The 13,046-nt window shown below is 48.8% G+C and overlaps 1 protein-coding gene across 2 annotated transcripts; it reads left to right on the top strand.

Annotated features, from left to right (window-relative positions):
* The first annotated feature begins 284 nt into the window (after positions 1 to 284).
* On the top strand, positions 285 to 12,088 carry AKR1A1 (aldo-keto reductase family 1 member A1). Of its 2 annotated transcripts, XM_019957576.2 has the most exons (9): positions 292 to 461; positions 5,911 to 5,999; positions 8,991 to 9,110; positions 9,281 to 9,432; positions 10,035 to 10,230; positions 10,563 to 10,762; positions 11,011 to 11,083; positions 11,223 to 11,309; positions 11,931 to 12,088. In XM_019957576.2, exons 2-9 carry the CDS (start codon positions 5,916 to 5,918, stop codon positions 11,994 to 11,996), a joined length of 978 nt encoding a protein of 325 aa, XP_019813135.1. In that variant the 5' UTR covers positions 292 to 461; positions 5,911 to 5,915; the 3' UTR covers positions 11,997 to 12,088. The 2 variants fall into 2 exon arrangements, with proteins under 2 accessions (XP_070642744.1, XP_019813135.1); XM_070786643.1 differs by lacking the exon at positions 8,991 to 9,110 and having other exon boundaries at positions 285 to 461.
* Positions 12,089 to 13,046: the final 958 nt, after the last annotated feature.

The raw sequence follows: 13,046 nt of genomic DNA, 5'->3' as shown, positions 1-13,046 counted from the left end.
CGGTGCAGTGTGGGCCAGGCAGAGGCGCGGCCTAGTCCCGCCCTCGGGGCCGCCTACGTGATCCGAGGCGCGTGCATCTTTCACGCGGGAGTTCGCCAAACCAGCGGTGTGCAGTGTCCAAGCTCCACAGTAGGCCACGCTGTGTGGACCCACATTCCGCAGGATGCTCGTGGGCAATCCACTCATCACCGTGGTGCAGCCTCCTAGCTCAGGCTTCCACTCCTCAGCTTCTTTCTGGAGGTAGGGGCGGGGTCCACCACGCGCGTGATGCTGAACGCCCGGCCCCCGCCACTCCTCTGGGAGGAGCTTCCTCATCACCGCCAGGCTTAAGTGCCTGCATCAAGCTTGGGCGGGTGTCTCCTGCTGCCCACCAATCCCGGAAGCTGAGGCTCACTTGGTGGCTAGCAGGGCACAGGACTGAGCTGGGAAGCCACACTACCCTGTTAACGCTCTGTACCGAGGTGAGTCTCTCCTCTGCTGCCCTGTTTCTTTGGCGCAGTGGAGATGGCCTCGAACCTTTACTCCACATGTGTCCGCCCCCATGTTTAGAGCGAATAGCAAATGCTCTGGAGGCGGCCAGACTTGGTTTCGGATTTGCGTTTCCTCTTATTCTTTAAATGATCTTGGATAAGTCCTCAGTTTCTCTGGCCCTCAGTTTTCTCAGCGGTAAAATCAGTTCCTACATCAGAATTGTAGCAAGAGTTAAGTGAGATAAAGCTCTTAAAAGCTACATGCACCGATTGTCAGTAAGTTTTGGTTGCCATCTTCCTTTTTTTGTTTGCCCACCGACACGGTTTTTCCCGGAAATCTGGCTTTCCTATAGAATCTGCGATTCCATAGGAATTATGAAATTAATAAAACCTGACGTGGCAAGAGGGGCGTGGGTTCGCTAGCTTTGGGACCTGCCTTGGGTTTGGGAAAGCCAGGGCATGTTTCTGTTTTGCCTGAGTGCTCTTTTCAGACTGAAATCTGAACCTTCACCGGATGGGATTATTGTTAATTAACTCTTTCCTTCAGCCTGTCCATACTCAGGGCCGCACGACCTCCCTTAGAAGAGTCTTGAGGGTTCTGATCAGTCTTGTTACTGCCCCCCATATCTCAGATTTCTTATCTGTAATACAAGAGCAATGCCTAATGTAATCACTGGGATTTTTTTTTTTTTTTTAATCGGAGATGGTAAAGTGCTTTGTTATTTTCCAGAGATCGTTGTTGCCAGGTTGTCTAAGAAGTAAAGGAAGAAAGTGACGGGGGCAGTGACTTTCTCAGATGCACCTCCAGCTGTCAAGATCTCCCCTGTTTGCCTGTGTGTGGGGTAGGGGAAATGGGCAGCAGGCACTGTAGCAGCTACCAGGTTAGATAAATGGCAGGCCCTGACCTTGAGGAGTGCTTAAATTTCTGAGGGAAAATGAGCACACAAATGCAGTGTTGTGCACAGCTGTCAGTACATGGGAGGAGCCAGAAATGTAAAGCTAGCTGAAGGGTGAGCTGCAGTTAGCCAGGCAAGGGTTGGACTTGTGCAGAAGGGAAGTGTGCAGAGGCCTGGAATCAAGTATGGTGGCTGCTTCTGCAGAGTCTGGAATATGTTGTCTTAAGTGAAGAGGTGGAGAGATGGAGGAGGTGGGAGCCAGGTTATAAAGGGTATTACTAAGGAGTCTGGACTTTACCCCTGTGGTAGGAGAGAACTACTGGAAGAGAGCCTGGGAGTCACATGGTCAGATTTGGGGACTGCTTTGTCGGGGAGAGGGGCCTCACTGGATCAGAGCAATCCCTGGTTCTGGGAAGGGTGGTCACAGCTGGAGCAGTGGCCCTGGAGGTGTGCTGGGTAAAGTGGCCTGGAGGATGGGCTGGGTAAAGATTTAAGGAGTATATATTTTAAAATTTTTTTCACATACATCAAGAAGTCCAGAGAGCGGTATTGCAGTCTTAGGTGTTACATTACAGTTTAGAGCAAACAGTATCTTTTTAAAAATACTTACAAGTATTACAGGATTTTTAACCCAGCCAGATAGACCAAATCTTGGCCACTGTTTCATATTTAAGGTGGCTTTCTGTGCTGGCGTCTTCAAAGTTCAGAAGCTATATTCCCCTTCCCACTACCTGTCAAAACCCTAATCTTATAATACTCAGAAATGCCTCAAACAAACTGAAAAACTTTAGATGGCTTTTGTAAGACCCCCCCGTGGATTATACTGTGATTGGATTTGTAAGACCCCCCATGGATTATACTGTGTTGTCTGGTTTGCTTTCACACTTGTCATCCAGGGCCTTGAGTCCTGGGGAGACAGAGTATATAGAACAAAGAACATGGTCAGGCGCTGTGCAGAGGGCTTTAGGCATAATATCTCTTCAGATGGAGGAGCTGAGATTCAACCCCAGGTCTGTGCAACTCCAGAACTTAAACTATTTCCTCGTGCTCTGTTGCTGGATTTGATAAGTTTAGTTCTGGACATGTTAAGTCTCATACCTGTAGGATATACTGGTGGAACTGTCCAGAGGGAGGTGAATATATAGAACTGGGGTGGGAAGAATTAGTGATTAAAGTCATCACTGAAGCTTGACTAGGGAGCGAGAAGGGATTGAGGACAGAACCCTGAGGGACACCAATATTTTTTGTGGGGGAAGATGGCAGAGAGGGAAGGCCTATGCAGCCAGGGAACACTCAGGTGAAGACTGCTTCTTCTTCCTGTGTTTTCAAGTTTCTTGCATCCTGGCAGCAACTACAGAGCCCTTCTCTGAGAAGGGAAGATTAAGCCCCAGAGAGGAGGAACCTAGGCACTGACTTGGGATTAATAAAACCTGAGTCCTGATACTGCCCTCACCCGCCCCCCTATACACTCAGCTTCTCTCTCTTTTCCACCTTGAACCTCTCCCAAGATAACATGGGGGTGTCTGAATGCTGCTAGAGGTCCAGCTAGGCAGATGCTGACAAGCTCAGAGCCTTTTAACACAGGGCTAGGTTGAAAGGCTGATGCACAGGCAGAAGATAAGGAAGTCAGGAGCCGGCAGAGGATGACTTCCTGTCCTCTGATAGAGAAAAACATCTATCTTCTGCCTTCCATCTGTCCTTTGGAGCGTTTGTTCTTTGAAGATCTGTGTTTACTGTTTCTGCCTCTGATCCCTGCCCCCCAAGCCTTAGCCTTTTTGGTTTTCAGTTTCACCAGCAAAAGAAAGGGGAGAGGCAAGCTTCAGGTTTCTTCTTCCTTTTCCCCCAGGCCAGGTTTTTGTTCACACTCTCAGCCCAGGTGGGATTTCAGAGCCAACCCTTGTATTCTGAGAAATCTGGCAGAGGCCAACAGGTCACAGGTTGAAGATCAAGTCCAGGAAACCAGCCATTGTCCCTAGTAGCAGCTGGCAAGCTAGTTCCTTCTGTGAGGTACAGACATGTTTGCCTGATTCTGGGCAGTTTGTGTCCCTGAGAAGTTTGGTAACAAAGAGGATTGCCCTCAGTGGTCCATGGTTTGCTGCCCAAATTGAACTGTTTTCATTTTAGCAGAAAGGATGGTCTCCAAAATGTTGTGTGTGTATGTGTGTGTGTATGCGCGCGTGCGTGCTTAGTCAGGTCCGACTCTTTGCTACCCCGTGGACTGTAGCCCACCAGGCTCCTCTGGCCATGGAATTTTCCAGGCAAGAATACTGGAATGGTTTGCCATTTCCTACTCCAGGGGATTTTCCTGACCCAGGGATCAAACCCGCAGTTCTTGTGTTTCCTGCATTGGTAGGTGGCAGTTCTTTACCACTGAGCCACCTGGGAAGCCCACTAGACTATAATATTCTTCCTGGTGGTCCAGTGGTTAAGACTCTGCACTTTCCCTGCAGAGGGTGCAAGTGGGTGTGGGTTCGATCCCTTGTCAGAGAACAAAGATCCCGTGTGCCATGAGGCAAAAATAAATAAATAAAGTAATAACCTTAAAAAAAATTATTCCTGAGTCAGAAATGTTAAGGACAGTGTTGGTGTGTCAGTTATACTTGCAACTTATCCAGTTACCTACTCTACTATAATATTCTTATGTCCTTTCTGAACTTGGAAACAAAGGTTGTGATAATAAAAGTACTGACCAGCAATGAACTCAATCCCGAGAGTGATAGTTACAGTACTGATGAGAGCAGGGGAAAAGGATGTTTCTATATTATTGATTCTTGGGGTGAGCCCTCTTTCTCCTTTCCCTTGGATAAATCCTATTCATCAAAGCTCGACTCACATGTCACCTCCAAGAAGCCATCCCAGCCAGGTCACTTTTTTCTTGTAGCCCTTGTGCAGGTTTTGGTCCCGTCTTGTGGGTTGTGATATCCTCTGTCCTCTCCTGACCAGACCATGAACTCCCAGAGAGCAAGAACTATTTGAATATGTGTGTCTCTTGTGTCTAGCATAAGACCATGCATCATCTGCTGACTGAATGAGTGTTCTCAGGCCACTGGAGACTTCCGATTTTCATAGCTTTCCAAATGGGGTTGTTGCAGTTACCATGTGCTTTGTTCAGTTGGAAATTTTCAGATATCTGTGATTTACTGCTTTCCACTGCACTGAAGTCATGTGTCTGGTTCCTCTTCCTGGAAAGCTTCTTTTACTCTTTTTTTTAAAAACATTATTTATTTTTGGCTGTACTGGGTCTTTGTTGCTTTGCACAGGCTTTCTTTAGTTTGGGCTAGTGGAATCTACTCTTTGTTGCATTGCTTGGGCTTCCCATTGCAGTGGCTTCCCTTGTTGCAGGGCACAGGTTCTAGGCAGCAGAGCTTCAGTTGTTGAAGTATTTGGGCTCTGGATCTCAGGCTCAGTAGTTACTCCAGGGCATGTGAAATTTTCCCGGACCAGGGATTGAACCAGTGTCCCCTGCACTGGCAGGTGGATTCTCATCCATGGCGCCACCAGGGAAGTCCTTCTCTTTACTCTTGGGACAATCCAACTCATTCTTAAAAGCCAGTGTTGGGAATTCCCTAGTGCTCCAGTGGCAAAGACTCTGCACTCCCAATGCAGAGGGCCTGGGTTCAATCCCTGGTCAGGGAAATTGATCCCACATGCTGCAAATAAGAGTTACGCTGCGGCTAAAAGATCCTGCATGCCACAGCTAAAGATCTCGCATGCTGCAATGAAGATTCAAGATCCTGTGTGCTGCAACTAAGACCCAGTGCAGCTGAATAAATAAATATTAAAAAAAAAAAAAAGACAATGTCATTATTCTCTTGTCCTTGCCCTACAGAAGTCACTTGCTCTTCTGTAACAGTGTACATGTGTCTTCTGTGAGGCATAGCATATGTAGTTTATTGGTCTGTGTTCTCTTGCCTTTTCCTGCCTTTTCTATCAGTTCCTTCTTGAATTGTTGACTCTCTGTCACTTAGCTGTTGATTTGGGGCAAATATCTTTATCGCTCTGAGCCTGTTTTTTGGTTTTTTTTTTTTAATCTAAAAAATAAGATACTTCCCTTGTAAGAGCCCACTCAGGCCTGGTAGCATGGCTGATCAGACCTCTGAGAGGGACTCAGTCTCTGTAGTGCTAACAGTCTCCTGGAACATTCATCATCCTTCGATTCTGAGCCTGTCACCTGGTCTCCCTTTGTCTCATAAAGGCCTTTGCTTATCTTACACTGGCTTGAGACCTCATGTAGTCAAGGTTGAGTACTTCTGGGGAGCCACCTCGCCTTTGTTTTTAGGTTTAAGAGCTCTTTAACCAGACCCTTAGCCTGGTGAAAGGAAGGGCAGCCAGACTGGTGGTCCTGTTAGTGTTTGGGAGTTAATGGCTTTGGTTGGTTCTGGCCGCCCTGTCTCAGCTGCCTTTGCTCCCAGGCATATACACATGACCCAGTGTCTGTTCTGTCATCTCTGTGCCCCCTTCCTCCCATGTTTTACAGGATCCTTGACCAGTCGCCCCAACAGCAGCACTGACCCTCACACCATTTTCTTCCATCTGTGTTTCAGGGGCAATGGCGGCTTCCTGTATCCTCCTACACACTGGGCAGAAGATGCCCCTGATTGGACTGGGCACCTGGAAGAGCGACCCTGGCCAGGTGAGGGATGGGGGCAGAAGGGGGTTCTTGCCTCTCTTCTAGGGAAAAGGCACTGTTTGGGAGAGGGTCCTTGTGTTTTCTCTATCACCCCCATCCCTATACTTCACATCTGGTAGGGATAAGCCTGGAAGGCGGTGGGAAGAAACAAGGGAAGAAGGGACCCATAGTGAACTCTTGGCTTCCCCAACTAATCCAGAGCAGTGGTAAGGGGCCTAGCAGGGCCTCAAGCATAGGAAGGAGCCCGTTCCCTGATGATCTGTGCTGAGTGCTGTGGAGATGTGGCACTCCTTTGTGCCTGACCCTGGGCTGACCCCAAGGTGCCATTTATCACCCTGTGCTGTGATCGTGTCTTCCGTTCCACATTTGGTTCTTTACACACAGCAGGTTGTTGTTGTTCAGTTGCTGAGTCCTGTCCGACGCTTTGCAACCTCTTGGACTGCAGCACGCCAGGCTTTCCTGTACTTCACCATCTCCTTGAGTTTGCTCAGACTCATGTCCATTGAATCAGTGATGCCATCCAACCATCTCATCCTCTGTCGTCACCTTCTCCTCCTGCCATTCCAGTATCAGGGTCTTTTCCAATGAGTCGGCTCTTTGCATCAGGTGGCCAAATTATTTGAACTTCAGCCTCAGCATCAGTCCCTCCAATGAATATTCAGGATTGATTTCCTTTAGAATTGACTGATTTGGTCTCCTTGCAGCCCAAGAGACTCTCAGGAGTCTTCTCCAACACCACAGTTCAAAAGCATCAATTCTTCAGTGTTCAGCCTTCTTTATGGTCCAACTCACATCCAAACATGACTACTGGAAAAACCATAGCTTTGACTAGACGGACCTTTGTTGGCAAAGTAATGTCTCTGCTTTTTAGTACACTGTCTAGGTTGTCATAGCTGTTCTTCCAAGGAGCAAGCATCTTTTAGTTTCATGGCTGCAGTCACCATCTGCAGTGATTTTAGAGCCCAAGAAAATAGTCTGTCACTATTTCCATTGTTTTCCCATCTATTTGCCATGAAGTAATGAGACTGAATGCCATGATCTTAGTTTGAATGTTGAGTTTTAAGCCAACTTTTTCACTCTCCTCTTTCACCTTCATCAAGAGGCTCTTTAGTTCCTCTTCGCTTTCTCCCTTAAGGGTGGTGTCATCTGCATTATTGATATTTCTCCTGGCAATCTTGATTCCGGCTTGTGCTTCATCCAGCCGGGCATTTTGCATGAGGTTCTCTGTATATAAGTTAAATAAGCATGGTGACAATATACATCCTGATACATGTGACAATATGCAGCCTGATACAGGGTGACAATATATAGCCAGATACACACAGCAGGTATCAGGGTTAAAGAACAACTCGGTCAACTGTTTATACCAAAGGTCAGCAGACTGTTTCTTAAAGGACAAGGTGGTTAATAATTTAGATTTTGTTAGACAACTTGCAAAATGCAGGTGGTTATGTACTTATATAACTATTTAAAAATATAAAACGTGTTCTTAGCTCAAGGGCTGAAAAAAAAAAAAACAAAAGCCAGCTGCTAGCTGGAGTTTAGTAACCCCTGCTATAGACCTTCCAGCCCAGGGGAGCCTGGGAATGAAAACTTGCTTTCCTAGATGGACACAGGTAGAGACTCAGTTCCCACCCGGGGTGGAGCAGCTCCCACCTGGGTGTTCCTTGTTCTTGGAATCTGAGTCAGAGTTGAGAGAAGTTTGGGAGGAACTCTGGCAGGGACAGTGGCCTCTTCTGTCTGGGATTTAGGCTGGGATGGGTGGCGTGGTTGAATGAACTCTGTCTGCCTTTTCTCCCTTTGCTTTCCTTCCTACAGCTGCCTAGAGTCTGGTGCTGTAGGCGGGCACTGACACCGCCTGGAACAAGTCCAGGAGCTAGGCGAAGGCTGGGGGTGGAGGCCAGAGCCAGGGCCAAGATGGGTCAGGGATGGAGGGGTGGGAAATGGGATGGAGCAGGGTCGGTGAGAAGGGCACATGTCTGGATAGTAACAACTGCACCTAAATGGGGATCTTGAGTTGCAGGGGGCTTAACACCCTTGGGTCTGCTCCTAATGCCATGTTTCAAGTCTGGTTTTTAACAAATTGACTGACCCATCAATCTCCTTGGTGCCTGCTTTATTCTCTTCTGGTGGGGGCCTCTGGGCCCAGCTTCCATCTCACTTTTCCACCTTCCTTAGTTTTCTGTTCTCCCCCCCACACCTCTTCTGCTTGTCTGAGCCATGGTCTACATGGCTTCCCCTTTAAATATATACGTGTATTTAAAATGGAATTTAGATTTATATATATATGTGATTTTTTTATTTACATTTTTTTGGCTGCACTGGGTCTTTGCTGCACACAGACTATCTCTAGTTGCAGTGCAGTGAGCGGGGACTGCTCTCTACTTATGGTGCATGGGCTTCTCTTATTGTGCAGCATGGGCTCTAGTCTCCCCAGCTCAGTAGCTGCAGTGCACAGGCTTAGTTGCTCCATGGCATGTAGAATCTTCCTGGACCAGGGGTGGAATCCATGTCCCCTACTTTGGCAGGTGGATTCTTAACCACTGGACCACCAGGGAAGTCCCCACATGGCTTCTAAGGATCTGTCTCCATGTGGTCTTGCTCTAGGAACTACTTACCTGTGTATCACGCTTCCCTAATCAGCTCTTCAGGTTTGGGACCTATCTCCATGACTGTACTTCTGCTTTCTGTCCTATCAATGTATCCATCCATCTTCTGAGCATGTAGCAGGGAACATAGTTTTTGCTGGGCCCTGCTGAGATTGCTTGGATAGGAAGGAACCTTGGAAGTTAGTGGGGAGGAGGAAAAAGGGTTTGGGGTCTCCACAGAGACTTCTGATCCCCAAGACTGGAGCCATCTTCTATCTTCTCACTTCCACCGTGTGGATGACTACAGTAGTAAATTCCTGCCCCCTCACCCCATCAGTGACCCTCAGGAGGGCAGTTTCTGGTCCAGGCCAACAGAGTTAAAACTTTTGCTTTTCTCACCTGGCAGGTTAAAGCAGCTATTAAGTATGCCCTGAGTGTAGGCTACCGTCACATTGACTGTGCTGCTATCTATGGCAATGAGACTGAAATCGGGGAAGCCCTGAAGGAGAATGTGGGACCTGGCAAGGTGAGGACTGGGGCTACAGAGACGTGGGGTGAGAAGACTCAGAGGCTGGGGCTAAGGGCTGACTAGAGGGATCTGGCATCAGCTTCCTTCTAGTTCTTCTCCCAAAGGTGAGGGTGAGCAAGACTGGGTGCCCTTGGCTCTTCTGACTGTGGACTCTGTCCCCTGTACAGTTGGTGCCTCGGGAGGAGCTCTTTGTGACTTCCAAGCTGTGGAACACAAAGCACCACCCCGAGGATGTGGAGCCTGCCCTCCGGAAGACACTTGCTGACCTGCAGCTGGAGTATCTGGACCTGTACCTGATGCACTGGCCTTACGCCTTTGAGTGAGCCTTGCCAGGGTCTTCATCTAGGAATCAGGGGTTGGGGGAGTCATGTTAGTAACTTTTTGTAAGTTATAGGAACAGAGCAAGAGAAGAGCACTCAGTCTTTTCTGCTACAGTCTAGCTACAGAAAAAAGGAGTGCCACTTCACAGGGCATGCATCCTAGGGTGTATATGGATGAGTCCTCCTGCTGCCTTTATACACTGGGGAAATGTTCTAGCTTTTGCTGCGCTCAGCCTTGGGGTTGCAGTAGAGTAAGCTCCCACAGAGGGTGTGGGAGGAGACGACCATAGCTCCATGCTGTGTACTTGAAGAAGGCTGTAGGAGCCTACAATGCAGTTTCCCGAGGTGGGGCAGAGGGAGTTAAGGATGACTTCCCAGAGGGGAGGGGATATAATCTGTGTCTAGGAAGAAGGGAGAGGGGATGGGCATTCCATATGGAGTTAACACTTGGATCATGACCTGGAAAGGTGAAAAACCATGCTTGTTTCTCATTCTTGGCCCTCTACCCTTTCTGGGCTTCGACTGTGGGATGTAGAATGGCTGGACGGGTAGGTAGACAGGAGCCTACATGCCCACACCTGGGGGGCTGTCTCTCACTCAGGCGGGGAGACAGCCCCTTCCCTAAGAATGCTGATGGGACTATACGCTATGACTCCACCCACTACAAGGAGACCTGGAGGGCTCTGGAGGCACTCGTGGCTAAGGGGCTGGTGCGGGCTCTGGGCCTGTCCAACTTCAATAGTCGGCAGATTGACGATGTGCTCAGCGTGGCCTCTGTACGCCCAGCTGTCCTGCAGGTGAGCACAGCAAAGCAGATCAGTTGGTTTGGGGATGGTATGCATGTGTGTGTGTGTGTGTGCATGCGTGTGTGTAAATGAACATGAGTGAGCAGATGATGAGTTTACTTCAGGAAATAGCTAGAAAGTTGTCAGAAGCGTTGGTGCAGAAATCCTCCGAAGTGTGGGAAGAGAATGAAATAGACAATGGAAAACTGTCTAGAGAGGGAGAGAAGCAGCGTGAAGGGAACTGGGGGTCAGCAATTCAGGGTTGGTCAGAATGTGTGTGTCCGGGTGGGGCCACCACAAGCCAGCTGCGGCCACCCCTGGTGATAGGTTGTTTCTTGGTTTAGGTGGAATGCCACCCATACCTGGCTCAGAATGAGCTGATTGCCCACTGCCAAGCACGAAACCTGGAGGTGACTGCTTATAGCCCTCTGGGCTCCTCTGATCGTGCGTGGCGTGATCCTGAGGAGCCTGTCCTGCTTAAGGAGCCAGTGGTCCTGGCACTGGCAGAAAAGCATGGTCGATCTCCAGCTCAGATCTTGCTCAGGTATGAGCAGTCTTAGGGAAAGACAGTCAGGTTAGGGAGAGGGCTCCTGGGCTGGGAGGCACGGGTTGAGGGGTTCCAAATGCCTGAATGAGGCTGAGAATCTTGCCGTGTCATCTTGGGAGAGGCCATTCTGAGGCTCGTTCCCTCTTCCAGTGGGGCTTGGGGCTCTAGGAGCTCAGAGAAGGCTGCATGGAGGACAAAATGCTCATGAGTAGTGACTGTTTCGTTTACTTCCGTCTCCCACTTAGGTGGCAGGTCCAGCGGAAAGTGAGCTGCATCCCCAAGAGTGTCACGCCTTCCCGTATCCTTGAGAACATCCAGGTACTTGATGTGTCTGTCCTGTCTTCTTTAGCCCATTGGGACACAGTCTGACCCTGACTCTGGCTAAGAAGGCAGTGATCTGGAACCCCAACTTCCACCCACAAAAGTGGCTTTCCTGACCCCCGCCTTCCATTCCCAGGTGTTTGACTTCACCTTTAGCCCAGAGGAGATGAAGCAGCTGGATGCCCTGAATAAAAATTTGCGATTCATTGTGCCCATGCTTACGGTGAGTGTGTATCACCCCCCAGAATCAGGGAATCTGAGATTCGGGGCAGGATTCTGGCCTAAGTCTGGCCTCCATATTGCTGAGTAGAGGCTTGGCAGGATGGTATTGTTGGTAGGATTGCTGTCCTGGACACAGTGGGCTGTTTTTTATTTATTGAGCTCCCAGAAGGAATCTGGTTCAGGGATAAGGCATTTAGCCTGTGAGTTCCAGTCCTGACTCTCAATACCTTGTAACCTAGAGCAAGTGATTTAACTTCTCTAAGCTTTAGCTTCCTTTGTGTAAAATGATCCCAGTTCCTGACACGTAACAATTTCTCAGTGTAAATGGGGCGTTCTCAACCTTGTTAGAAAGGGAAATAAATAGTTCCTTATCCCAGCTGAGACTGTAAACTCTTGGGGATAGAGTCAGCCATGTACCAGGCTGTGGGTTTGGTGCTGGAATGCTGTTGGTACTGTGGCATTCTCTGAGGCTAGGTCCCTGTCACTGACATCTGTCATAGTGCTGTACACAGGTGAGGCTGTTCAGGAAGATTCTTGGGAAAAGATGTCCTGGAACTAGGAGGACGGGCAGGATGCGGGAATGTCAACTCCTGCTAATGGAGTCATCTGTCTGTCTTTCCAGGTGGATGGGAAGAGGGTCCCAAGAGATGCAGGGCACCCTCTGTACCCCTTCAATGACCCATATTGAGACCACAGCTTCCTGGCTTCCTTTTCATCTCTCTGCTGTAAGGTCCTGCTGTCTACAGTGTAAAGGAGTTAATAAAGCCCTTGGAGTATCCATCCATGCTACTCGCTTGTCTTATTGTCTGGTCAGACTTGGTATGGAAATTGTTTCTCTTTGGGATGCTGGGTGTTACCTGCCCTGAGCCCAAACCCCCTTATTTTCTTGGTTCTGGAGAAACAAGCATGTAGCTGAAGTCCATTTCCACTTTCATCAGATCAGATCAGATCAGTCGCTCAGTCATGTCCGACTCTTTGCGACCCCATGAACCACAGCATGCCAGGCCTCCCTGTCCATCACCAACTCCCGGAGTCCACCTAAACCTATGTCCATTGTGTCGGTGATACCATCCAACCATCTCATCCTCCGTTGTCCCCTTCTCCTCCTGCCCTCAACCTTTCCCAGCATCAGGGCCTTTTCAAATGAGTCAGCTCTTCCTATCAGTGGCCAAAGTACTGGAGTTTCAGCTTCAACATCAGGCCCTCCAATGAACACCCAAGACTGATCTCCTTTAGAATGGACTGGTTGGATCTCCTTGCAGTCCAAGGGACTCTCAAGAGTCTTCTCCAACACCACAGTTCAAAAGCATCAATTCTTCGGCGCTCAGCTTTCTTTATAGTCCAACTCTCACATCCATACATGACCATTGGAAAAACCATAGCCTTGATTAGACAGACCTCTGTTGGCAAAGTAATGTCTCTGCTTTTTAATATGCTGTCTAGGTTGGTCGTAAGTGGAGTATCGCCATCTAGTGGCATCTATTAGCACTGCATGCCGCCCCAGAGTAGTCTTTGTGAGAATAACAAAAATTAGTCATTTATGGACTGAGATCAGAGTCCTGTGGTTTCTTGGCCCTGCTGGGCATGGGTCTTGAGTTCCCACACCCTGGCCCTCCTCCTAGTTAGTGCCTAGATTTAGGAATTCAGTTCCGTTCAGTCACTCAGTCGTGTCCGACTCTTGGCGACCCCGTGAATTGCAGCACGCCAGGCCTCCCTGTCCATCACCAACCCCCGGAGT

The sequence above is a fragment of the Bos indicus genome, chromosome 3 (assembly GCF_029378745.1).
Source record: "Bos indicus isolate NIAB-ARS_2022 breed Sahiwal x Tharparkar chromosome 3, NIAB-ARS_B.indTharparkar_mat_pri_1.0, whole genome shotgun sequence".
NCBI classification, from domain to species: domain Eukaryota; kingdom Metazoa; phylum Chordata; class Mammalia; order Artiodactyla; family Bovidae; genus Bos; species Bos indicus.
Note: the sequence above shows the minus strand (reverse complement) of the source record. Positions and strands in the feature narration are given on the sequence as shown.